This window comes from Drosophila simulans, chromosome 3R (assembly GCF_016746395.2).
Source record: "Drosophila simulans strain w501 chromosome 3R, Prin_Dsim_3.1, whole genome shotgun sequence".
Classification (NCBI taxonomy): Eukaryota; Metazoa; Arthropoda; class Insecta; order Diptera; family Drosophilidae; genus Drosophila; species Drosophila simulans.
In genome coordinates, this window is record NC_052523.2 from 15,405,182 (window position 1) to 15,426,153 (window position 20,972).

Here is a 20,972-nt window from a genome sequence, read left to right on the forward strand (position 1 = left end):
AGTGAGGTTGTCCTCAATAACCATGTTATTTTACCAATTTTTATAAATTACCTGTTGGCATCACTGGCTGACACGGTCCGTATGATTGAGTCCAGGCACTTGTGAAACAAATTGCCGTAGATTCCGACGAAATCCGTCTTTGTCCACCGCATCTCGGCCGGAATATGTTGGACAAATGGACAGTTTTGTGAATTAATTTGATGTCTCGGCTGATTCGCATTTCGTTATTCGAAGACACAAGGAACAGCCGCAAAAAAAAACTGTTTGCATAATGGAGCGGGGAAAATGGGCGTTTGAACCGAAGTGTACGGAATTTCACAGATGTCACATGTGCAGAACAAAGGCTCGAGACAAAGAATTCATTGCAGCTGAATGATTAATTTGAGCTCATGGAGCACATTGCTTTGATGATAATAACGACCATGTTGATGTCAAGTTAATCATTGACCTAACTTTTTATGTCCACATTGGGCAATCTATCTTCATGACTTTGAATAATATGTTTACCATAAATTGAAGATGTTTTTGTTTAATAAATTGATGAATTTAAGCCAAGGAATTTTAACCCTTAAGTGTATTATATTGTCCATGCACTAAAACCGCTTTTTAAATTTAACTAACTTTATGCATTAAATTTAAACACTGGCAGCGAAAAACCAGTCGCAGATAAACAGCATGTTATTTCAAAACAATTTCGAGACCTTTTATACAAATACTGTGCATGTTTTGGACTCACAGAAGCCCGCACTGTTTTACATCCACAACCGGCAAAAAAACATTGCCCTTGGACTGCATTTTAATGTCCAACTTGTGGTTCAGTAAACAACTAAAACTCTCGTCTGTGAAAATAGCCCCTCTGGAGGCCATTATCCACTGCCACTGCTGGTGGAAAACTATTTTTAAAGAGTTAAAAGCGATTCAGCGGAAAGGGAATTTATGAAATTAGCATAAGTTGAACCCAAACTGAAAATACAACTTTGAGTGGCCCTAGGAGAGGGTATGGATGATTTCAGATTCATTGAAGTGAACAAACGTTAGGCAAATCCAAAAATATCCTTGCACTGCAAAGGACTAAGATGGAAAAATACGTAAAAAATATGGCTGGGCCTGGGTATTATTTATTTTACTTTCATTTCTGCCGCGGGTCCTTTCCGTTTCCCTTTGTCCGGCTGTCTGTGTAATCGGCTAGAAGGACTTAGATAAAACACGAAATGGCCACAAAAGGGATCTTGTCGCTAAGAGCATCTACACCCACACACACTTCATAAATACACATGCCAACATCCTTCTGGATGAGAGTTCGACAACCGGATTCCGAACCGAACCCGGCGGCCTAAAGGCTTGCCAATTTTGGCACACGTCGGCAAATAAGAATAAATTCGTAAAAAATCACGGAACTATAAAAGCATGACGGAACTGTATAAGCCTGATGCGTTAAAATTGGGATTAGTAAAACTAACAAAAATAAAGCCACATAAAAAGCTACAATAGATGTATATACAACAATTTTGGCAATATTACATTTCATAAGTCTATATTATAGATGATACACTTCCAAACAATTTATATTATATATGATCCACCAGAAACTGGCCAAATCGCACCATCGTTGAGAGTGGGTGAATCATATAGACGAACAGCATGGCCAGAACGGTTGCCTGCAGGACGTATTCGCTGCGATCCGTGTGCTCGAATCTTCGCTGATGGATAACGGTGATGGTGAAGAGGATGAGACTAGCCACGTAGATCAGACTGACCATCGACACGTATCGCATCATATAGCGATTGCCGTTAAGATACACAACCAAGTAGATCGAAACGACAATCGCTATGCAACAGAATGTGAGGACGATCATAAAGATGCTGCCGGGCAGTATTTTCAGCGGCAGATAGACGCCCATAAAGTAGAGCATGATGTTCAGGGCCAGCACGATTGTCAGGACACCAGCCATCCAGAGCATCGATAGACGCGCCCACCGGTGGCAATTCACAAAGATGACGATCACCTCCACGATGACAATGGCCAACAGGCCATTGCACGGACACTGGTTGGCCAGGTACACATACGCCATGATCAGCACACATCCCACGGCCAGGAGCAGCCACACGAAGCTGGGCACCGAGGGGCTGATCAGCTTCCCGAAGTCCGTATTGCAGATCCGCAGGACCACAAGCTGAATCACTGCACATGCCGATAGAATAGCGTGGATCAAGTAGACCCAACCGACGTGTTTCTCCCTCAGGGTCACGGAAGAGCGCTGGTGCAAAGGACCCGACGATGCAACCGGGCTCAGCAAGCGCGGGGTTTCTCCATGATTTGGTTTCGCAGGCTCATGCGGTGGTGGAGCAGGAGCGGGAGATTGAGGAGGTGGCCTGGGTGGAAGTGTTGACCTTTGACCATTCGGTTTGCGTGGACCCGTCGATGAACGTGGCGTGGGATTAGGCCTACTCATCTTCCTCCGCGTTGATACCACCACCACCGTTGTGGGAACCTGCTGGGTGCTATGAACATGTATATTAAATATGAATATATTTGATTAACAAAGCGGTGGGTGTACTGTGGGCAAAAAGTGTTCTGTTACAATTTAGATTTACTCAAATAAACGATTGGAATTTTGCTACTGAAACTAATACAGTTCAATGATTGATACTTTTAAATGTTGATCTGTGATGGAATAACGAATCGATTGGATATATAATTCTGTTAATGAAACCACTGTGGTATATGCATACTCATGCATATTAAATGGGAATTATGCTGGCCAGGACTCAAGTGCTAATCAATGACACGTGCTGCGTTGTCACCAGACTCATTAAGATGGCCCACCTTGCACCTGATGATGTGTTTACATATGTATTTAGCTCTGGCGAACTGTGTGCGCTGTGGGCCAACTTTTTGGGCCATTTTGTGGCTGGGGCTTTTACTGAATTTTAATTAGACTTTGCCGCTGAAAAGCCAGCACGTGCAGAAACATCGGCAAACACGGCCTAAAGCCAAACAACAAAGTCAGGAATTAAATAAACATGAGTCGGGCAAAAACTTAGGGTCTCGCCTCAAGGAGAGGAAACCAAGTGGTGTCTTATAACCTAGCTTTCTTTAGAATATGTTATTGAGTCAGAGATTACCGCGCTTTGTTCGCCTGATCTCTAATCCCCAATAATCGATGACAATATGCGAATTTATCTAAGCTTACACAAATGTCGGCATCATTCAGTTTGGCCATTCTCTATATTATTACCCCAGTTTGCTGTCATAATAAGCTTTGGCATTAAAAGTCCTACAAATGCCTATCAACCCAACCAGCCTGCCACTCACAGCAACAATAACTTTTAAGAGATTTAAACTGACAGTGCCAATAGCCAGCAAAACCACAACACGAACAGAATGGCAAATTCTGATCGGAAGTGCGCCGCAAGGAAGTCATAGTAAATCCAATTAGAAGGACAATCGGATTTTATTGACGCTCGAATGAGTTGAACTTAGCTGTGAACTGTACAACAGATTTATTGATGCGGAAGAATTGAATTTATCCTTAGGAAATACATATAAGAATAAATATGTGACAGCTATATAAATTAGTAATAATACTTACATCTCCTTTTTTGATCTATTAATTTATGTTTCATTTACGATTTCTTTGAAAAAGCAACCTTTTTAATGCCGCATAAAATTTATCTAAAATGTTAATGTAATTTAATTTTAATGACTTCCATTAGGTAAATTTGTCTGGTTGAAATGACGTTACTTATCAAACCAATTAAAACGTCCATCTCAGGTTGTCATGACAAAGGCTCGAAATATGAAGTTTCATTAACAATGTATGTTTGATTGATTGAACTGGCAGATCCTTGTGCATTTGAGCAACAATAATACTTAATAGATACTTGCATTCTATTAATAAGAACTGAGCATTCCACCTATCTAATCAGGGGTGTCAGCTTACATATGTCAAATGTTTAGCCTTGAAAGTTAATAATAGGGCTACGTATTAAGTATTCATGGGATGGAAATTATTAGGGGCATGTGAGCCGGGCAAGTGTGCTCAAAGAGGTTTAATTATTTAAAATCGTATTTCTAAATAAAGCAGGACATTTGCGGTAAATATAGAAACGAATACGCCAAAAAAGTTAAATTTAAAACGCCGTTCGGTGGGAAGACATTAAATATGCCTTATGTGGCACGTACCCCCATCAAAATCATATTGTGGCCTTCCAACCGTGCGACATGCAATTGAACAAATAAATCAGCGGGCTAATAAATTTTTAGCAACGATGGTAGGAGCTGCCTAAGGCCGAGGCAAAAACCAAGACTTCCATAAATGCTGCCATAAATGCCGCCGACTGAGCCATTCAAGAAGCCAGGTGAACGGAGCGAAGGACAAAGCCCGATTTCAGGCGACAAAGCAGGGAGTTACACCTGGATGATTTGCTGTAGCTGTTGCTATTGCCGGTTTTCCAGCTCTTTCAGATTTTCACGCCTCTCCTGTTCTTCCCTTCCCTTTTCCGGACTTTCTGGCTTAAACGCTGTTGCCTTCTGCACCACATTGCGTATACGTGATGTGAAACGGCACGGGCTTCCACATTTAACAATATGATTAAAGGCAATTTTTAGCACCTGTTCTGGCTGTTGATTTCGTATCGAGTATTAATTGCAATTTATTTTGTATGCCAACACTCGAGACGACTCGCATGCAATTAAATTATTTACGCATGGGGGCATAACGCATTTAAATGCTTATTTATGCATATGTAACTGAATTGTGTACTTCGAACCAAGTTAAGAGGAACGCATGTTAATCGCAAACGCTTGTTTAAGCAATTATCCTTCGAAATTACTCTTTAAGAACGGTATTAAGGCGTATATGAAATCTTTCTCTTTTAAATTTGACCTTTAATAATAGACAATAAATTACTTTTAAGCAAATGTAGTGTAATATGAATGACATCGTACTTTTTATTAATTTATATATTTCCTACAAAAAAGACTATGAATTTGCTTATTAAAACTAATACATGACAGTATTGTTACTTTAAAGCCATCTCAAAGGATACCGAAACTCATTGTATTTTCACTTCATCATTATGTTTTTTTCAGTTTTCGTTTCTTTGTTAAGGTTATCTTTAATTATGTCCAACATTTTCCTTTTTTCTCCGTGCTTAGCCCTTTCCGAAGAAGAAGAAGCAGCTGGGAATTGTTCTTGTCCTTTTCCAAGTAATTTCAAACCAGTTCTACATTCATAAGAACTGTGGGAATTATACCAGGAACTTCTAGAACTATTATTTCCAATGTACAGAAAATTAAAAAAATTCCAGCCATAGAAAATATTCAAGCTAGAAGGCAGAAGGGTCCACCTATTTTTTATGTGAGCCTGTCAAGCGTTAAGTGCTCAGCGGCGTTTTAACTAGTCCTGGAATTGTTGACAACATGTCAAAGAAAACAATGGTGTAAATAACTAAGGTTCCTTTTCTATTCTCTTTTGTTGAGCCCCTCCTATCATTCGTTTGCAACGAGTTAAGTTCATTAAGATGGAAGAACTACACATTAGTTTCTATCTAGAAGAGCGACTTGTTTTTCATTTAGTCTGAAAGCACCACTTAAATGTGTCACTTGAAATGCGTAAACAGGCATTTATTTAATAATAATCAGTGATAATAAGAGTCCACTTTAAAAAGTGTGAGTAAGTAAAACTCGTCTGCCATCTGAGCTAGAATTTTAAAGTGAAATATCATTTGTGATATCGTTTTTAAGTTATTTACTACTTTGAATCGAACTTGACTACTTATCAAGAATAAAAAAAATGTATGCAAAAATTTAAAGAAGCAAACAAATAGGAGCAGAAAAAATATTGTAAATATAGTGTAATACAGTGTAATCTTTAAACCCTAAAAACATAAAAAAAATTTATTTAAACATAAAGCTAAAGTTAATCCAGAGCACCAAGTGCTGCAATAAAAAAAATGAAAGCTTTTCCCGTGTTTCTACACAAATGTTGACTATAAATGAAAGCTTAAGAATTTAAGCACTCTCTTAGCTTATATTGACAAATGAAATTTATTTTAGCAAAGTCGTTAAATTAAGTTCACTTACTTGTCGATCAATTCAAACAAATTCAAAAATATATACGAGTATGTAATATAATATAACAACTTTTAAAAGTTATTTACCATGCTCTATGAAAGCTTATTTTCATATCTGCGAATGCTGTAATCAAAATTCATTTTAAATCCTGTCAGTTAACTTTGTACACACTTAACCACTAATGATAGGAACTAATACAGAAATACATAACATAAATAACCTTTAAAAAACACAATTATAATTAAAAATAATAAAAAAAAACTGAGTCATGAAGAGAGTCCATGTGGACAACTACACACCGAAGTACTACAGTGGCAAGTGGTCCTGGAGCGCCGAAAAGGACTGCCTGGAATTCGAGCCGCACAACGATCTGGAGAATGCCAGGGAGCGCTACATCACCACCAATGGCTATAAGTTCCTGCGCATCATCGACCAGGAGGAGGAGCTTATCTTCCGGCAGGCTTATGTGCGCGATACGGGCACCTATGACTTTGACACCTTGGTGATCAACGACATCCGCGACCTGGTCCTCTTTCTGATGCCCAGCGATTTCCTGACCTACCGGTTCGTGGAGTTCATGCACCGCCCGGCGGTTCACCGTCTGATCCATGCGCTCATCATTTACTTCGAGTACTTTCTGCGGATGGTGGAGTTTGTGCTGGTGCGGCGCGATGAACTGGCCGATCAGATCCAAAGCGATCAGACCATCGATATGAAGAAGACCTTCTCGATCTATCTCAGTCAGTATCGCCTCCTGGTGGCCCGCAACTACAGTGTGATTCTGAAGGGAGAGGGCGATATGGCAAAATACTACCATATGAAGGAGATTATCAATATTTCGGATACCAGTCGAGACCGCGTCTTCCACGAGCAGTTCCTGGCGGTGATGACCCAGATCGTTTGGATTTGCATGCATCGCCGTGCTTACAATGTCATTGAGATGGAAATGAACCGTCTGTTTCGCTCCGATCACTTCGTCATGGCACGTCCGGAGTATCTAAGCTTTACGCCGGCGGAGCGTAGTTTACTGTACGGGCGGAACCATAAAATCGTTAACTATCGCACCCAGATATCGCCGCTCGTCCAGGAGTTGGAGCACGTGGCGGAGGAGGACATGCCCATCCTGTGGATTGGCGAGCGAAAGTACCGAGGCAACGACAAGCGAATTGCCGAGATGGAGCTGGAGTACATTGTGCCGGGACCACAGCTGCGTATGATCGATGTGGCACACGGCATACTGGGACATCCGAAGGATCTGTACAACACCATCCTAGACCTGGATTGGCCCACAGTTCGCTACTCGAACTTTTCGCTGGGCTACGATCCGTACCACATCATTCGCCAGCCGCACTTGGACATTCCCAAGATCGACGCCTTGAAAGCACGCAAGATGAACGAAAACTACGAGCATTTCTATAAGGTGTATCGCATCTACGAGCCGCACAGCCTGCAGATCCTGCAGAAGTGGCTCAAGCGGGACAAGCTCGTCCAGTTCTATCGCTCCGGGGGACTGCTGCTCACCAACGTGGTGTCCCGGTGCGAGAAGGAACTGGCCGAAAAGGTACCGGTAACCAAGGTCGACCAGGTCATATCCAACTACTTCAAGGTGAAGTCCAGGCTGCGCAAGGGATCTCCATATGAACCGGACAACGTCAGCATCACCTCCTCGCGCATTGGGGGCTTCAATTCGCCACGCCAAAAGAAAACGCCACAGGAATACTATTTCGATTGATATGAGGTCGTCCACATCATTTAGGTTTTCAAGAGACTTCAAATACTTCAAAATTATGATTTCGTGAATAAAATACTTATGAATCTTGAAAGCTTGGCATTATTGTTGTTAATAATATCTTAAGTTGCATCTAAAGTTCATATATTTGATGATATTTGCATGTATTTTATGATAGTATTTTCAAAATAATTATTGGATTTTTAAGGTATATATTTTCGCCGGAAAATGCGAACCGTAGACTTATCGTTCCCAGTGTTTCAAATGGCAGATCAGCTGATCCGCAAATAAGACTATCGTATCAAAATCTGTCCACCTCGAAAGCTCTATGCAGTAGTTGCTCGATAGACACGGTTCAGTTGAGGAGCACTTCTTCCGACCGGAATCATGTCCGCACCGCCATATCGTCATTTTACCCAAATTGGGGATCCTGTTCTGCGCCAAAGGGCCGAAGAAGTGCCGCCCGAGGACATAGACAGTAGGGAGATCAACCAGATTATTGACGGCATGGTAAAGGTGTTACGTCACTACGATTGCGTGGGCGTGGCTGCGCCCCAAGTTGGAATACCGCTGCGTATTATCGTTATGGAATTCCGAGAGGGAAAGCAAGAGCAATTCAAGCCGGAAATCTACGAGGAGCGTAAGATGTCCACACTGCCGTTGGCCGTAAGTAAAGCTTTACTCTTCGCATTCGGAAAATATATGTAAATCTATGCCGTTTTATAAATGTATGAATTTGAGAAACTAAATTTTTGCATCCAAAAATATTGCTTATGTGCAGCAACAATCCCGTGATTTCTCATCATAAATCATTTGCTTGCAGGTCTTCATTAATCCGGAGCTGGAGATAATCAGCAGCCAAGTAAACAAACATCCCGAAGGTTGCATGAGTGTGCGAGGCTATTCTGCTCAGGTGGAGCGGTATGATAAGGTCCGGATCCGGGGGATCGGCAAGCTGGGCACTCCGTCGGAAATGGAACTGGAGGGCTGGAGCGCACGGATCGCCCAGCACGAGGTGGATCACCTTAATGGAACTATCTACATGGATAAGATGGATCCCTCCACCTTCAACTGCATCCTCTGGGAGCAAATCAACGCAGCTGAGGGTCGATCCGCCATTTGGTTTCATAAGTAAGAACTTGGTTGCATTCAATCCAATGAGTTTTTCACTTTTTTATGGCGCTTTGTACACAATATTTGTATATTGTTTGAAAATAAAATACACTTTTGAAATGAATGCGCTATTTACGAAATAAACGTTGTGTACAGGTGGAATAAGAATAAGAATATATCCTATAGTTAGAAGCGCGCCAAATTTCAAATCTATTGACGCCGATAAATCGATAGGCATATACTTTCACATCCCTAGCCGGTCGTCAGGTGGCCAGTATGACCGTGTTGTATAACTATATTCCCTACGATTCTGATCGGAATATTAAAGGAGGCTAAACATTACACAAAATGCACCTGAAACCACGGATAAAAGTGTGCCAAACGATGCTGCGACATAGTAGATCCTTTGGTACGAGTCCTCCCGCTAGTCAGTCGTTTAGGAAGTGGTACCAGCAACTGTGGACCACGGAACGCACCAACTTGCCGCCATACAACCATTTCACCCAGATTGGTGACCCTGTTCTGAGGCAACAGGCCGCTTTGGTACCCAAGGAGCACATGGATAGCCCCGAGATTGGTGCCATCGTCGAGCAGATGGTCAAGGTGCTAAGGAAGTTTGACTGCGTCGGCATTGCGGCGCCTCAGATTGGAGTATCGCTCAGGATCATAGCCATGGAGTTCAAGGGACGGATCCGAAAGGAGCTGCCCGAGGCCGTTTACCAGGCGCGACAAATGTCCGAGTTGCCACTGACTGTGAGACTGGGGTCTTAGTTAGCTGTATTCGGAAGCCCAACCCTTATAATACAATGTTTTGCTTCTTACAGGTTTTTATCAATCCCGTCCTGACGGTGACCAACTACTCCAAGCTAAAACATCCAGAAGGCTGCATGAGTGTGCGAGGTTACTCTGCCGAAGTGGAGCGATTCGAAGGTGTAAAGCTAACAGGCCTTGACCAACTAGGAAACCAAAGCGAACTGGCTCTGAGTGGTTGGAATGCCCGGATAGCGCAGCACGAAATGGATCACCTGGAGGGAAAACTATACACCGATCACATGGACCGCTCAACCTTTGCGTGCACCTGCTGGGAGGCGGTTAACACGAAATCCGGACGCGTGGAGATACCCTTCTACAAGTAGTTAAGTCGCTCGTGGAACGTTTCACTATTTATGTATGTATATATACTGATTGAATGGAATTCTATCTATCGTTGGCAAATGTCCCTCTCGGCTGGTTTTAGTCCATTGGTTTGGTGGGTGCACAAACCCGTAGATTCTGGATGGCCGCCCCAAGCGCAGACTTGGCCTTGAAGTACTCCTGACTGTCCCACAAATCACTCTTGTCCATCATGTAAGCAAGCAGTTCTTGGTACTCCCGCATCAGCAGACGATGGGTGGCAGCCGTCTTCAACTGTTGCATCTCAAATAGCTCGAAAAGAGTCGGCAGAGCCTCAAGCTCTTGATCACTCGCAGTCTTCAGGCTAAGTTTTTCGTGCTGGGTTCCCAGAAGGCAATATTCATTATACTGCTCTCGCAGACTCTTGCCAAGATAATTGAGGACTGCAGTACGCAGGATAAACTGCCGTATGACCGGATCGGCATTAGTGCGGCGGAACATGTTTAGCACAGTCCGGGAAACAACGGTCACCTAAATCAGCGTGGTACCGGAAAATACTAATTCTGGGAATACAGATTGACAGAAATATCATTACACCTTGGAAACTATTTGGTCTTTTAAATAATCAGAGTCGCTGCAGCATCTCAATTTCAGTCATTTTGAGGAATATAAACATTTAACTCTCAATGTAAAGGCACCGATTTTGCACAGCTTTTGACTAAAATAAGATTTTATAAATTTATACCATTATTTACTGCCAAATACAATGAAGCGCGTTCATGTGGATAACTACGCACCAAAGTACTATAGCGGCAAGTGGTCGTGGGACTCGGAGAAAGACTGCCTCCACTTTCAGGCGCACAACGATCTGGAAAACGCAAGAGAGCGCTATATTATCACCAATGGCTACAAGTTCCTGCGCACAATGGACCAGGAGGAGGAGCTCATCTTCCGACAGGAGTATGTGCTACCGAAAAGCAACTATAGTGACGTTGTGGTGATCGGAGATATTAGAAACTTGGTTCTCTACCTTATGCCTAAAGAATTTCTAACCTACAAGTTCGTTGAGTTCATGTACGAGCGGGATACGCACATGTTGCTTCACTCCTTGATTATATACTTTGAGCACTATTTGCGAATGGTCGAGTTTATGCTTATACGTCGGGATGAGCTTTCTGGTCCCCTGGGTCAGGTGCAGAGCGAGCAGACCAACGATATGAAGCGAACCTTTTCGGTATACTTGAGCCAGTATCGTATGCTTGTTGCCCGAAACTACTGCCGCATCATCGGGGGCGAGGACAATATGTCCAAGTACTACCACATGAAGCCGATTTCCAACATTTCAGCAACAATCCACGATAAGTTCTTCCATGAGCATTTTCTGGCAGTGGCCATCCAAATAGTCTGGATCTGCATGCATCGCCGTGCGTACTACATCATCGAAATGGAGATGAATCGCCTTTTCCGGTCCGAGCACTTTGTTTCTGCTCGCTCAGAGTACCTCGAGTTCACGGAGGCGGAGCGCAGTCTTCTCTACGGGAGAAACAAAAAGAACTACAATTATCGAATTCAGGAATCACCTCTTGTCCAGGAGCTAAAGCTGGTTCCTGCGGAGGATATGCCCATTCTGTGGATAGGCGAACGCAAGTACAGAGGAAACGATATCCGCATTGCCGAGATTGAACTGGAGTACATAGTGCCTGGATCACAGCTCAGCTTTATAGATGTATCGCACGGCATCATGGGACATCCGAAAAGCCTCTACAACACGCTTCTTAGTCTCGACTGGCCGGCTGTCCGCTTCTCAAACTTCTCGGAAAAGTTCGATCCGTACCATATAATCAGGCGACCTCACCTGCAAATACCCAAGATAGGTGAGCTCCAGATGCGTACAATGAAAGAGAAATATGAACATTTCTACCGGATCTGTAAGGTTCATGAGCAGGCTACCCACCATCAGATCTGCAAGTGGGTCAAACGAGACATCAACATAGCGTTCTTTCGGTCCGGTGGTCTGCTCACAAACGTAGTCTCGCGTTGTGAAAAGGAGTTGGCAAGCACATCTTCAGGACAACGGGTCGATCAGATCATCTCCAACTATTTTAAGATCATGTCCAAAATACGCAAGGAGGATAGAGAACCGGAGCGTACATCATCTACCCGTGGTAGTATTGCATCGCCTTTTAGTGTGGGCAAGGTAAAGCGGTAAAAAACTACATAGTTCTATACGTTAATAGCTATTTTTGCATATTAATAAATATACAGAAAATCTGAGCCTTAATGCACTGACACTTATGGATTGCTATCATATGATAAATGCATGAAAACGAAAGGCATCCGCTCAAGGGTATGAGTTTCGTAGGTGGGAGCTTGCGAATAAAACTTCACTTTCAGGCCTTTAAACATGAGCATAATTCCACTAAACTTCGTCACGTACACAGCAATTTAAATACAGTTTGAATACACAAGACACAACCCGATCTTGGCTTATCTGCGCGACTACGATGAAGAGAGTCCATGTGGATAACTACGCCCCAAAGTACTACAGCGGCAAGTGGTCATGGGACTCGGAGAAGGACTGCCTCAACTTCCAAGCGCACAACGATCTGGAAAACGCCAGAGAGCGCTATATAATAACCAATGGCTACAAGTTCCTGCGCACCATCGACCAAGAGGAGGAGCTTATCTTCCGGCAGGAGTATGTGCGAGCCAAATCCAACAACAGTGACACAGTGGTGCTAAGAGATATTCGAGATCTGGTGCTCTACTTGATGCCTAGAGACTTCTTAACCTACAAGTTCATTGCATTCATGCATGAGCCAGAGGTGCAGTCCGTGCTCCACGCCCTAACATTGTACTTCGAGTACTACCTACGCCTGGTGGAGTTCGTGCTGATTCGCAGAGATGAACTCTCTGGCCAGATGGCCCAAATTCAGAGCGAGCAGACCAATGAGATGAAGAAAACCTATTCCGTTTACCTGAGCCACTTCCGCATGCTGTTAGCCCGAAACTACTGTGAGATTATCAAGGGCGAGGGATCTATGGCCAAGTACTACCACATGAAGCCAATTTCCAACATTTCAGCAACTATCCACGATAAGTACTTCCATGAGCATTTTCTGGCAGTGTCCATCCAAATAGTCTGGATCTGCATGCATCGCCGGGCGTACTACGTCATCGAAATGGAGATGAATCGGCTTTTCCGGTCGGAGCACTTCGTTTCAGTTCGCCCTGAGTACCTTGAGTTCACGGAGGCGGAGCGAAGTCTTCTTTACGGCCGAAACAACAAAAACCTCAATTATCGCGTCCAGATCTCTCCGCTTGTCCAAGAGTTGGAGCATGTTGTGTCGGAGGATATGCCTATTCTGTGGATAGGAAAGCGTAAGTATAGGGGCACTGATCCTCACATCGCTCAGATCGAGTTGGAGTACGTTGTGCCCGGATCGCAGCTACGCTTGATTGACCTGTCCCATGGCATCCTGGGCCACCCGAAGAATCTCTACAACACCCTTCTGAATCTCGACTGGCCGGCAGTTCGGTTCTCAAACTTCTCGGAGCAATACGACCCATATCATATCATCAGACGGAACCACCTGGACATTCCCAAGTTGGGTGAACTTCAGATGCGAAAATTTGGCGAGAGTTACGAGCACTTTTACGAGATCTTTCACTTTTTCGAGCCAGTCACCCATTCCCATATCTGCAAGTGGGTCAAACGGGAGATCAACATAGCGTTCTATCGGTCCGGAGGTCTGCTCACGAACGTAGTCTCACGATGTGAAAAGGAGTTGGCCACCGCATATGAGGGACAAGACGTGGACAAGATCATTGCCAATTACTTCAAGCTAGTGTCTAACATACGGAAGGTGGACTATTTTGAGTCGCCTCGCGTGAGTGACGTTAGCACAGTGAAGAAGGCGAACCTTGGAAAAAGACAAAGTACCTAAAAAGTCGGCTTGAAAGTATTCAGCAAAAATCATGCATAGTTGGTTGCGAGAATTTTGTGCAAGAATACTACCTTACTTTTAAGGTCCAAAAATATGTATTCGTGTAATTTATATATTTCCAACCTGTCTACATATATAAAAAAAAATACATTTATAGGATGATGAAAATATAGAAAAACTGAAAATATTTCGTTTCCATTCTTTTCCTTCTAATAAGTAAAATACTCGGTAGTTTTAAAGAAAATTTAAACCGTCAGATATGTGTATTAGTTTACCAACTTTTAAATCTTATCTCTATATTATTTATATACAAGTTAAAACGATAAATTTGTTACTACTGTGGAATTAGATATGAAAATGCCTTGAAAGTTATTAGGAATCTTCTCCCTTGTCCAGGTTGCCGCCTAAAATAGGCCCTCAATTTCTCCGGTTTCCGTATTCAGATCAATATCATAGATCGCCGGGCGGGTGGGAAGACCCGGCATTTTGGTGACCTCACCGCACATGGCGACCACAAAGCCGGCTCCGGCTGAAACATATACGTCCTCAACGTCCAGGGTGAAGCCCTTGGGGGCGCCTTTGATCTTGGCATCGCCGGTGAAAGAGCCGGAGACCTTGGACATGCAGATAGGAAGATTGCCGAAGCCCTGCAAATCGAAAAATGCATTTTTATAAATATTTTCAGTTTGTCGAAGGAAATGTGCTCGACTTACCGCATCCGTCAGGCGCTTGACCTTCTCCTCAGCCGCCGGCGAGAGCACCACCTTTCCAGCGCCGTACATCGTCGTGGCGATCTTGTTCATCTTTTCCACCAGCGGCAGATCCAGATCGTAGAGCAATCGGAATTGGTTGCCCTGTTCGCAGGCCTTGATCACGGCATCGGCCAGCTCAACGGCTCCGGCTCCTCCGTCCGCCCAGTGAGTGGAGACTACGGCGGCGAATGCACCTGCCTTCAGAGCAGCTTTTTTGACCAACTCATGCTCCGCCGGAGTATCTGCTGAATGAGCATTCAGGCTCACCACCACTGGCATGCCGAAGGCCTTTCCGTTCTCGATGTGCTGCAGAAGATTGGGCAGACCCTTCTGGACGAGCTCCAAGTTCTCCTCGGTGTATTGCTTGTTTAAGGGGGCTCCGGGCGTCACGGGAGCTCCGCCGCCGTGCATCTTGATGGCCCTCACAGTGGCCACCAGCACCATGGCGTTCGGCTTGCGGCCGGATGTACGGCACTTAATGTTGCAGAACTTCTCCATGCCAATATCTGATCCGAACCCGGCCTCCGTGCAGACAAAACCATCTTTACCAACCAGCTTTAGGCCGACTTCATCAGCGATGATCGAGTTGCAGCCGTGGGCGATGTTGGCAAAGGGACCAGCATGCACCAGCACTGGAGTTCCCTCGAGCGACTGCATGAGGTTGGGCTCAAGAGCGTCCTTCAATAGAACTGCCAGGGCACCGGTGACTCCCAAGTCGTCAGCGGTTACGGGCTTGCCTCGCTTGTCGAAGGCCACCACCATGTCAGCCAGCCGCTGCTTCATGTCCTCCAGACTTCGAGATAGGGCTAGCACTGCCATGATCTCGCTGGCCACCGAGATGGAGAACCGGGTCTCCCTCGAAATACCCTTTTCAGTGGGCGATTGTCCAACGGTAATGGTGCGTAGGTACCGATCGTTGATGTCCACAACACGCTCCCACATAATCGTGTCTGGATCGATGTCCAGCCGGGCAAAAGGTCCGTATTCCTCAGCGGTAAGGGTATCGGGATCGGTTTTGGGGATTCCCAATTTCTGGAGTCGGCGTAGCTGAATGGGGCTGAATTTCCGCTGACCCTTGATCGCGGGCACCAATCTGTCATACAAGGCCTTGTCCTTTTGGGTATTCTCGTGGAAGATTCGGGTGTCCAGCTGAGCGGCCAACAAGTTATTGGCTGCCGATACCGCATGAATGTCTCCTGTCAGATGGAGATTGAACTCCTCCATGGGAATCACCTGGGCGTAGCCGCCGCCAGCAGCTCCTCCTTTGATGCCAAAGGTCGGACCTTGGGAGGGCTGTCGCAGAGCAGCCATGGTGTTTCTCAGCTTGTGCGCGCCGAGAGCCTGGACCAAGCCCATCAGTGTGGTGGTCTTACCCTCACCCAAAGGCGTTGGCGTCATACCGGCTACAACCACATAGTGACCCGCCTCCTTGTCCTTCAGACGCTCCAGCACTGACAGTGAAATCTTGGCCTTTTTATTGCCGTACAGGGAAACCTCTCGAGCTTCCAGACCGATCTCCTTGGCCAGCACAGCAATGTCCTTAGGTTTTTGGGCACGGGCAATCACAATATCACTGGGCACAGGACGTTGGGGCTTAAGGGGCAGCGTTTGAAGGGCCCACTGGCTCCTAGCAAGACGCTCCAGGAATCGGGCCGCAGATCGCACGGTGTTCTTCATAAGCATGGCGACCGTCATGGGTCCCACGCCGCCGGGCACGGGCGTTAAATGTCCTGCCACCTGGAGAGCTTCCGCGTAATCTACGTCGCCGACCAACTTGCTGCCACTGGCCTTGCTGGCGTCTGGAAAAGATCAAAAATTGGAATTTGGTGGAATCGGTTTTGGGATCGGTTCGCCCCGATCGGGAGCTGTTCCCTAACTAATTCTCGAGAGCATGATGTTTGAAAACAAAATGATTTCTTATCGTCGGGGGTCGGGGTCGGTTTCTTATTCCACTAGGGGGTCGGATGCGTTGATAAGCGATTGATGGCTTTATCAGTAAACAAGTGGAAACGTTTGGTTCCACAGATTAGAAAATATGTTAAAGCAAGTCTTTAGATTATCCATTGGATATTCACTGGGATTGCCAGTCAACTGATAAGGGATAACCATCACTCACCTGGCTTCACATTGATGCCGCAATCGATGACCACTGCTCCGGGCTTTATCCACGATCCCTTGACCATCTCGGCCACTCCGATTCCGACCACCAGAATGTCTGCACTTCGGGTGATCTCCTCCAGGTTGCGGGTCTTTGAGTGGCACACCGTGACCGTGGCATTGGCCCACTTGAGCAGTTCGGCGGCGGGAGTGCCCACGATCTTGCTGCGTCCCAGAACCACAGCCCTGGCTCCGGCGATCTCTACTCCAGAACGGCGAATTAACTCCAGGCAACCCCAAGGAGTGCAGGGCAGGAAACCACCAAGGTCACCAATGGCCAAGCGACCTTCGTTAACCGTGTGCAAGCCGTCAACATCCTTCTCCGGGGAAACGGCGTCCGTAATTCGATGCGAATCGATGGTAGTGTCACAATCCAGGGGCATTTGCACTATGATGCCGTGCACCCGGGGGTCCTCGTTCAGATCGTTGATCTGAAATGGCCAAGTCGATTAGTTATAATTTATAACTTACTTCAAGTAGAGAATATTTTGTTATTCAGTTGATAATACTTTGTATTGCCCATATTGCATAATCCCCTTCCGTCGCGAACTTACCTTATCGAGCAGTTCCACCTCGGTGATGGATCGGGGCAACTGGACGTGGGCGGCATCGATACCGATCTCCGTAGCCGCCTTGATCTTCATGCGGATGTAAACGTTGGAGTCCTCACGTCCACCAACCTGGACAATCCTCAAGCCGGGCACAAAGTCCGCCAATTGCTTGCCCATAGCCGACACCTCGTTACGCAGCTCCTCGCGAATGGATCTAACGGGTGGAGGGGATAGGATGAATAGGAATCCTAGGATGCAAGAGTTTTGCCCACTTACTTGGCCACCGCCGTGCCTGATATGATCTTGGCCCCACTCATCTTGATAGCCGGCTCTGCTGTCCACTCTCCGCTGAAAAAACGCAAGCCCGTAAAGTTTTTTAGTCCGGATGACCGAAAGTATTGCCTCACTAGCCACGCCAACTCGGCTCGCGCAATGCAACTGAGCTGAGCACTCAACGGACACCCCTATCTATAGCCCACATAGGTGTTCCGCCCGCTCCCTCTCTATTTTTTGTAATCCCGCTCCCTTATCAGGCGCCTTCGAAATTATCGGTTTCGGGTTTCTCGCGGGTCACATCTTGCGATTGGTAGCCGGGAACAACACCGGCTGACGTATGCCAGAGCACCTAAGAGCCACAACATGCTCCAATCTCTGGGAGAAAAACAACCGCAGAAGTGCGAATGGTAAGCTTATACGATGGCTTTAACCGAGAAAATTGCTGGCATACGCAATTTCCATATCAAATTCGTACGCCTCCATTATCAACCACTTGAAGAGGTACTCGAAAGTTCAACGAGTTCATCAAGTATCACTAGCCAAATATTTTCCATCCCTATTTATATTGTTTTGGAAAATATTCCATCAAAATAAAAGTAGAATGCCTAGAGACCAAAGCCAAATCGGCACCACTGTACTAAACTTCTCTTCTACCTGGGCAATTAACAACAATTTCCTAATCTATCTAAACAAAAACTCTGCACGAGAACCACAAATAACTGTGGTAAATAGATAAAGCTGTTCTTATCAGCAGGTGCGAATTGGTTGGGCAGATAACCAAAACAGTCCAAACATGCAGATCATGACGAGAGTTTGGGAGAATTAAAGACTGAGCAAGAGAATTTTGAACTAGACCGAGGGAATTTATTGACATGCGTTTAGTTTGTTTTGACGGCTGCTCTCAGCTTGGCGGATCGACTGCGTGTGTTCCTAGCCACCTCGTCGGCGTCTGGCACGATGACATGGCGATGGAGTTGTTTCCAGCTCTTCTTGGTCAGTGATTCTAGCATATCTGGCTCGTCTATGGCATAATGGCTGGAGTACTTGAGGGGAAGAGCATTGGCGGCGCCTGCCAGGACGTTTCCATTGATGTGACGCTTCACGATAGTGTCCTCCAGCGAGTGGAAGGTGATGGTCACCAGGCGTCCATCCACACGGAGGATTTCGTTGGCCAAAACCATGCCGTAGTTGATCTCGTTTAGCTCGTTATTCACAAATATGCGGATGGCTTGGAAGGTCTTGGTGGCTGAGTGTGCCGGTCGTCGAAGCTTATCTTTCCTGGTCCCGCCATTCATGATGTTTTCAATTACATCTGCCAGCTGCTTAGTGGTCTCGATTTTAAAGAGACCGTTGCGCGCGTCTATCAGTCCTCTGGCTATCTTCTTGGCTGCTTTCTCTTCGCCATAAATCCGCAAAATCTTCACAAGGTCGCCCTCTTCAACATTGGCCAGCACATCGGCAGCTGTAACCCCTCCGCTGTGGCCTCCATCCATTCGCATGTCCAGTGGACCGTCCTTCGAGATGGAGAAGCCTCTGACCGCCTCATCGAATTGCATGGAACTGCAGCCAAAATCGAAAAGCATCCCGTCCACCGAGTTCTTGGCTAGGCCATGATCGTTGAAAAGCCTTGGTAAATCGGAGAATTTTCCAAGCAGGGGAATCAGCTTGCCCTTGAATTCTTCGGATTCGCTCATATCGAGGGCCAGTTGGTGGGCCAATGGATCTCGATCTAGGGCGTACACCTTTGCCTCGGGACACTTCTCCAGAAGACGACGCGTGTGGCCACCAGCTCCGAAAGTCATGTCGATATAGGTGCCTCCTGGAACGGGCTGCAGGTATTCAATGGCGGTGTCGCAGAGCACAGGAACGTGGGGAGCAGTCTTCACTTCTATAGAGCTTCGTCTTAACCAATCCAGTCTCAGTCTAGTGGGGTTTAGAAGTCGCTTCATCATGCTACTTCTTTTTTTTTGAGTCCTCGTTCAAATATTGCAGGAACTCGGAGCTCAACACTTGGCTGCACTGGGCGGCGGTCAGTCCAGTGGCCGTGGATTCGAAAGTGCGCGGATACTTTTTTGCGTAGACGTTGTTGGATAGCCTCTCCAGAGCATTGATCTGACGGTCCAGCTCCTTATCCGTCGCTCCGCCTTCTAGACTTGTGAGCTTGGTCACCTGCTTGCGAATCTGCTCGCCGAGATCCCTTTTTTTTTTTTGAGAAAAGGCGAAAAAGTTAATTCCAACTAAATAAGTGTACATGTGTGTGTTTTCTGTGGAGGATATTCGTTCCATGCGGCGCAGCTGGGAAGATTCAATCACTTTCCGCAGAAGTGAGGGTTTGAGGTGCTAGGTGTTAGCTAGGGCTAACAAATGTAGCCATAAAAGCAACACGTCAAAGAAATTAATAGAACATGTTTTCTTCTTCCTCAATTATTATACAAATATAATTATCAGCACGCTTTATTTAACCTTTGTATAGTGTAATTTATAATACTCAAAGTTTTTATAACGTAGCTTAAGAAGATATTTTCAAACTTACTCGAATCCGTGGCTCAAAATAAATTTCTCCGGCTCCAACTGATATGCGAATTTAGAGGCCATTTTTCTGCCACTACACAATTTAAGATAATTTGATGTCTGTATGTTCCGAAAACTGGTAAGACAATGTAAGCCGTTTAAGCCAAGTAAAACAAGTAACTAAAATTCGCGATCCACAGCTTCTCAGAATCGGCTAAATGAAACCCACAATCCACACGGTAAGCTGGCGTGGAACCTAAAATTCTTGGCGGGCCGGCAGGCACAATAGTTCTTAAGTAAATTCCTATCATATATTCCATTTGCCAAACTAATCTGATAAACCATTCACAAATCAATGTGTGCAAAACTACATCGTTGCATTTAATACAAATAATAGTAAATCCTTTCCATAATTATTTGTTAGATAATCCAAAGTTGTTGCGCCGCCAGAACGAACATTCATGATTCCAGGGTGTGTTAATGCTTATTCTCACCTGCCGACTTTCGATTTCTCCGCTGGCCACTTTTCAAGTACTTTCAGGAATCTTTGATATTGCGCCGACATAATTGTTTCAACTTAAAAATTAAATTAAACAAATAGCAGCGCAACAAAAACACACGTTTTTGCTGGAGGTGGAAGGGCAGTCGATAGTTATTCGATACTATTAACAAGGGTGTTCCCATTGGAGATGAGATATTGGTCAGCTATTTTCCAGGTTTTCTTTACAAGCCGAACTTTTAAAA

General features: G+C 45.2%; 9 protein-coding genes across 13 annotated transcripts; 5 read left to right on the forward strand and 4 right to left on the reverse strand.

Moving 5' to 3' along the window:
- Positions 1–1,475: 1,475 nt before the first annotated feature.
- Positions 1,476–2,626, reverse strand: LOC6728621. The gene has a single exon (XM_002103926.4). It carries the CDS (start codon positions 2,451–2,453, stop codon positions 1,569–1,571), a length of 885 nt encoding a protein of 294 aa, XP_002103962.1. The 5' UTR covers positions 2,454–2,626; the 3' UTR covers positions 1,476–1,568.
- A 3,456-nt stretch (positions 2,627–6,082) lies between these two features.
- LOC6728622 (protein phosphatase 1 regulatory subunit 36) lies at positions 6,083–7,861 on the forward strand. The gene has a single exon (XM_002103927.3). It carries the CDS (start codon positions 6,348–6,350, stop codon positions 7,809–7,811), a length of 1,464 nt encoding a protein of 487 aa, XP_002103963.1. The 5' UTR covers positions 6,083–6,347; the 3' UTR covers positions 7,812–7,861.
- A 263-nt stretch (positions 7,862–8,124) lies between these two features.
- LOC6728623 (peptide deformylase, mitochondrial) lies at positions 8,125–9,026 on the forward strand. The gene is made up of 2 exons (XM_002103928.4): positions 8,125–8,474; positions 8,632–9,026. The coding sequence occupies exons 1-2, from the start codon at positions 8,196–8,198 to the stop codon at positions 8,941–8,943; spliced, it is 591 nt and encodes a 196-aa protein (XP_002103964.1). The 5' UTR covers positions 8,125–8,195; the 3' UTR covers positions 8,944–9,026.
- Positions 9,027–9,172: 146 nt separating this feature from the next.
- LOC6728624 (peptide deformylase, mitochondrial) lies at positions 9,173–10,885 on the forward strand. Of its 3 annotated transcripts, XM_044923350.1 has the most exons (3): positions 9,178–9,674; positions 9,746–10,089; positions 10,159–10,885. In XM_044923350.1, exons 1-2 carry the CDS (start codon positions 9,270–9,272, stop codon positions 10,055–10,057), a joined length of 717 nt encoding a protein of 238 aa, XP_044779285.1. In that variant the 5' UTR covers positions 9,178–9,269; the 3' UTR covers positions 10,058–10,089; positions 10,159–10,885. The 3 variants fall into 3 exon arrangements, with proteins under 3 accessions (XP_016035262.1, XP_044779285.1, XP_002103965.2); XM_016177030.3 differs by lacking the exon at positions 10,159–10,885 and having other exon boundaries at positions 9,173–9,685; positions 9,746–9,916; XM_002103929.4 differs by lacking the exon at positions 10,159–10,885 and having other exon boundaries at positions 9,746–10,141.
- Positions 10,072–10,535, reverse strand: LOC6728625. Its single transcript, XM_002103930.4, has one exon. It carries the CDS (start codon positions 10,533–10,535, stop codon positions 10,155–10,157), a length of 381 nt encoding a protein of 126 aa, XP_002103966.1. The 3' UTR covers positions 10,072–10,154.
- Positions 10,801–12,254, forward strand: LOC6728626. Its single transcript, XM_002103931.4, has one exon. The coding sequence runs from the start codon at positions 10,801–10,803 to the stop codon at positions 12,241–12,243; it is 1,443 nt and encodes a 480-aa protein (XP_002103967.1). The 3' UTR covers positions 12,244–12,254.
- A 271-nt stretch (positions 12,255–12,525) lies between these two features.
- LOC6728627 lies at positions 12,526–14,416 on the forward strand. The gene has a single exon (XM_002103932.4). The coding sequence runs from the start codon at positions 12,539–12,541 to the stop codon at positions 13,979–13,981; it is 1,443 nt and encodes a 480-aa protein (XP_002103968.1). The 5' UTR covers positions 12,526–12,538; the 3' UTR covers positions 13,982–14,416.
- Positions 14,214–20,907, reverse strand: LOC6728628 (C-1-tetrahydrofolate synthase, cytoplasmic). Of its 3 annotated transcripts, none has more exons than XM_002103933.4 (6): positions 20,723–20,907; positions 17,718–17,789; positions 17,445–17,655; positions 16,850–17,321; positions 14,695–16,532; positions 14,214–14,628 (listed from the first exon to the last, which is right to left on the reverse strand). In XM_002103933.4, exons 1-6 carry the CDS (start codon positions 20,791–20,793, stop codon positions 14,386–14,388), a joined length of 2,907 nt encoding a protein of 968 aa, XP_002103969.1. In that variant the 5' UTR covers positions 20,794–20,907; the 3' UTR covers positions 14,214–14,385. The 3 variants fall into 3 exon arrangements, with proteins under 3 accessions (XP_002103969.1, XP_016035263.1, XP_039151568.1); XM_016175111.3 differs by lacking the exon at positions 20,723–20,907 and adding an exon at positions 20,251–20,399; XM_039295634.2 differs by lacking the exons at positions 14,214–14,628; positions 14,695–16,532; positions 16,850–17,321; positions 17,445–17,655; positions 17,718–17,789 and adding an exon at positions 19,671–19,914 and having other exon boundaries at positions 20,723–20,904.
- LOC27208935 (probable methyltransferase-like protein 15 homolog) lies at positions 18,560–19,669 on the reverse strand. The gene has a single exon (XM_039295636.2). It carries the CDS (start codon positions 19,667–19,669, stop codon positions 18,596–18,598), a length of 1,074 nt encoding a protein of 357 aa, XP_039151570.1. The 3' UTR covers positions 18,560–18,595.
- Positions 20,908–20,972: the final 65 nt, after the last annotated feature.

What these genes read in the sequence shown, in the direction of transcription:
- LOC6728621 (XM_002103926.4), bottom strand. Translation starts at nt 2,453, where the DNA reads ATGAGTAGGCCTAATCCCACGCCACGTTCATCGACGGGTCCACGCAAA.
- LOC6728622 (XM_002103927.3), top strand. Translation starts at nt 6,348, where the DNA reads ATGAAGAGAGTCCATGTGGACAACTACACACCGAAGTACTACAGTGGC.
- LOC6728623 (XM_002103928.4), top strand. Translation starts at nt 8,196, where the DNA reads ATGTCCGCACCGCCATATCGTCATTTTACCCAAATTGGGGATCCTGTT. An exon ending in TGTCCACACTGCCGTTGGCC is followed by an intron (nt 8,475 to 8,631) that starts GTAAGTAAAGCT and finishes ATTTGCTTGCAG; the next exon opens with GTCTTCATTAATCCGGAGCT.
- LOC6728624 (XM_044923350.1), top strand. Translation starts at nt 9,270, where the DNA reads ATGCACCTGAAACCACGGATAAAAGTGTGCCAAACGATGCTGCGACAT. An exon ending in TGTCCGAGTTGCCACTGACT is followed by an intron (nt 9,675 to 9,745) that starts GTGAGACTGGGG and finishes TGCTTCTTACAG; the next exon opens with GTTTTTATCAATCCCGTCCT.
- LOC6728625 (XM_002103930.4), bottom strand. Translation starts at nt 10,535, where the DNA reads ATGTTCCGCCGCACTAATGCCGATCCGGTCATACGGCAGTTTATCCTG.
- LOC6728626 (XM_002103931.4), top strand. Translation starts at nt 10,801, where the DNA reads ATGAAGCGCGTTCATGTGGATAACTACGCACCAAAGTACTATAGCGGC.
- LOC6728627 (XM_002103932.4), top strand. Translation starts at nt 12,539, where the DNA reads ATGAAGAGAGTCCATGTGGATAACTACGCCCCAAAGTACTACAGCGGC.
- LOC27208935 (XM_039295636.2), bottom strand. Translation starts at nt 19,669, where the DNA reads ATGATGAAGCGACTTCTAAACCCCACTAGACTGAGACTGGATTGGTTA.
- LOC6728628 (XM_002103933.4), bottom strand. Translation starts at nt 20,793, where the DNA reads ATGTCGGCGCAATATCAAAGATTCCTGAAAGTACTTGAAAAGTGGCCA. An exon ending in GAGAAATCGAAAGTCGGCAG is followed by an intron (nt 17,790 to 20,722) that starts GTGAGAATAAGC and finishes GCGTTTTTTCAG; the next exon opens with CGGAGAGTGGACAGCAGAGC. An exon ending in AGGTGGAACTGCTCGATAAG is followed by an intron (nt 17,322 to 17,444) that starts GTAAGTTCGCGA and finishes TGGCCATTTCAG; the next exon opens with ATCAACGATCTGAACGAGGA.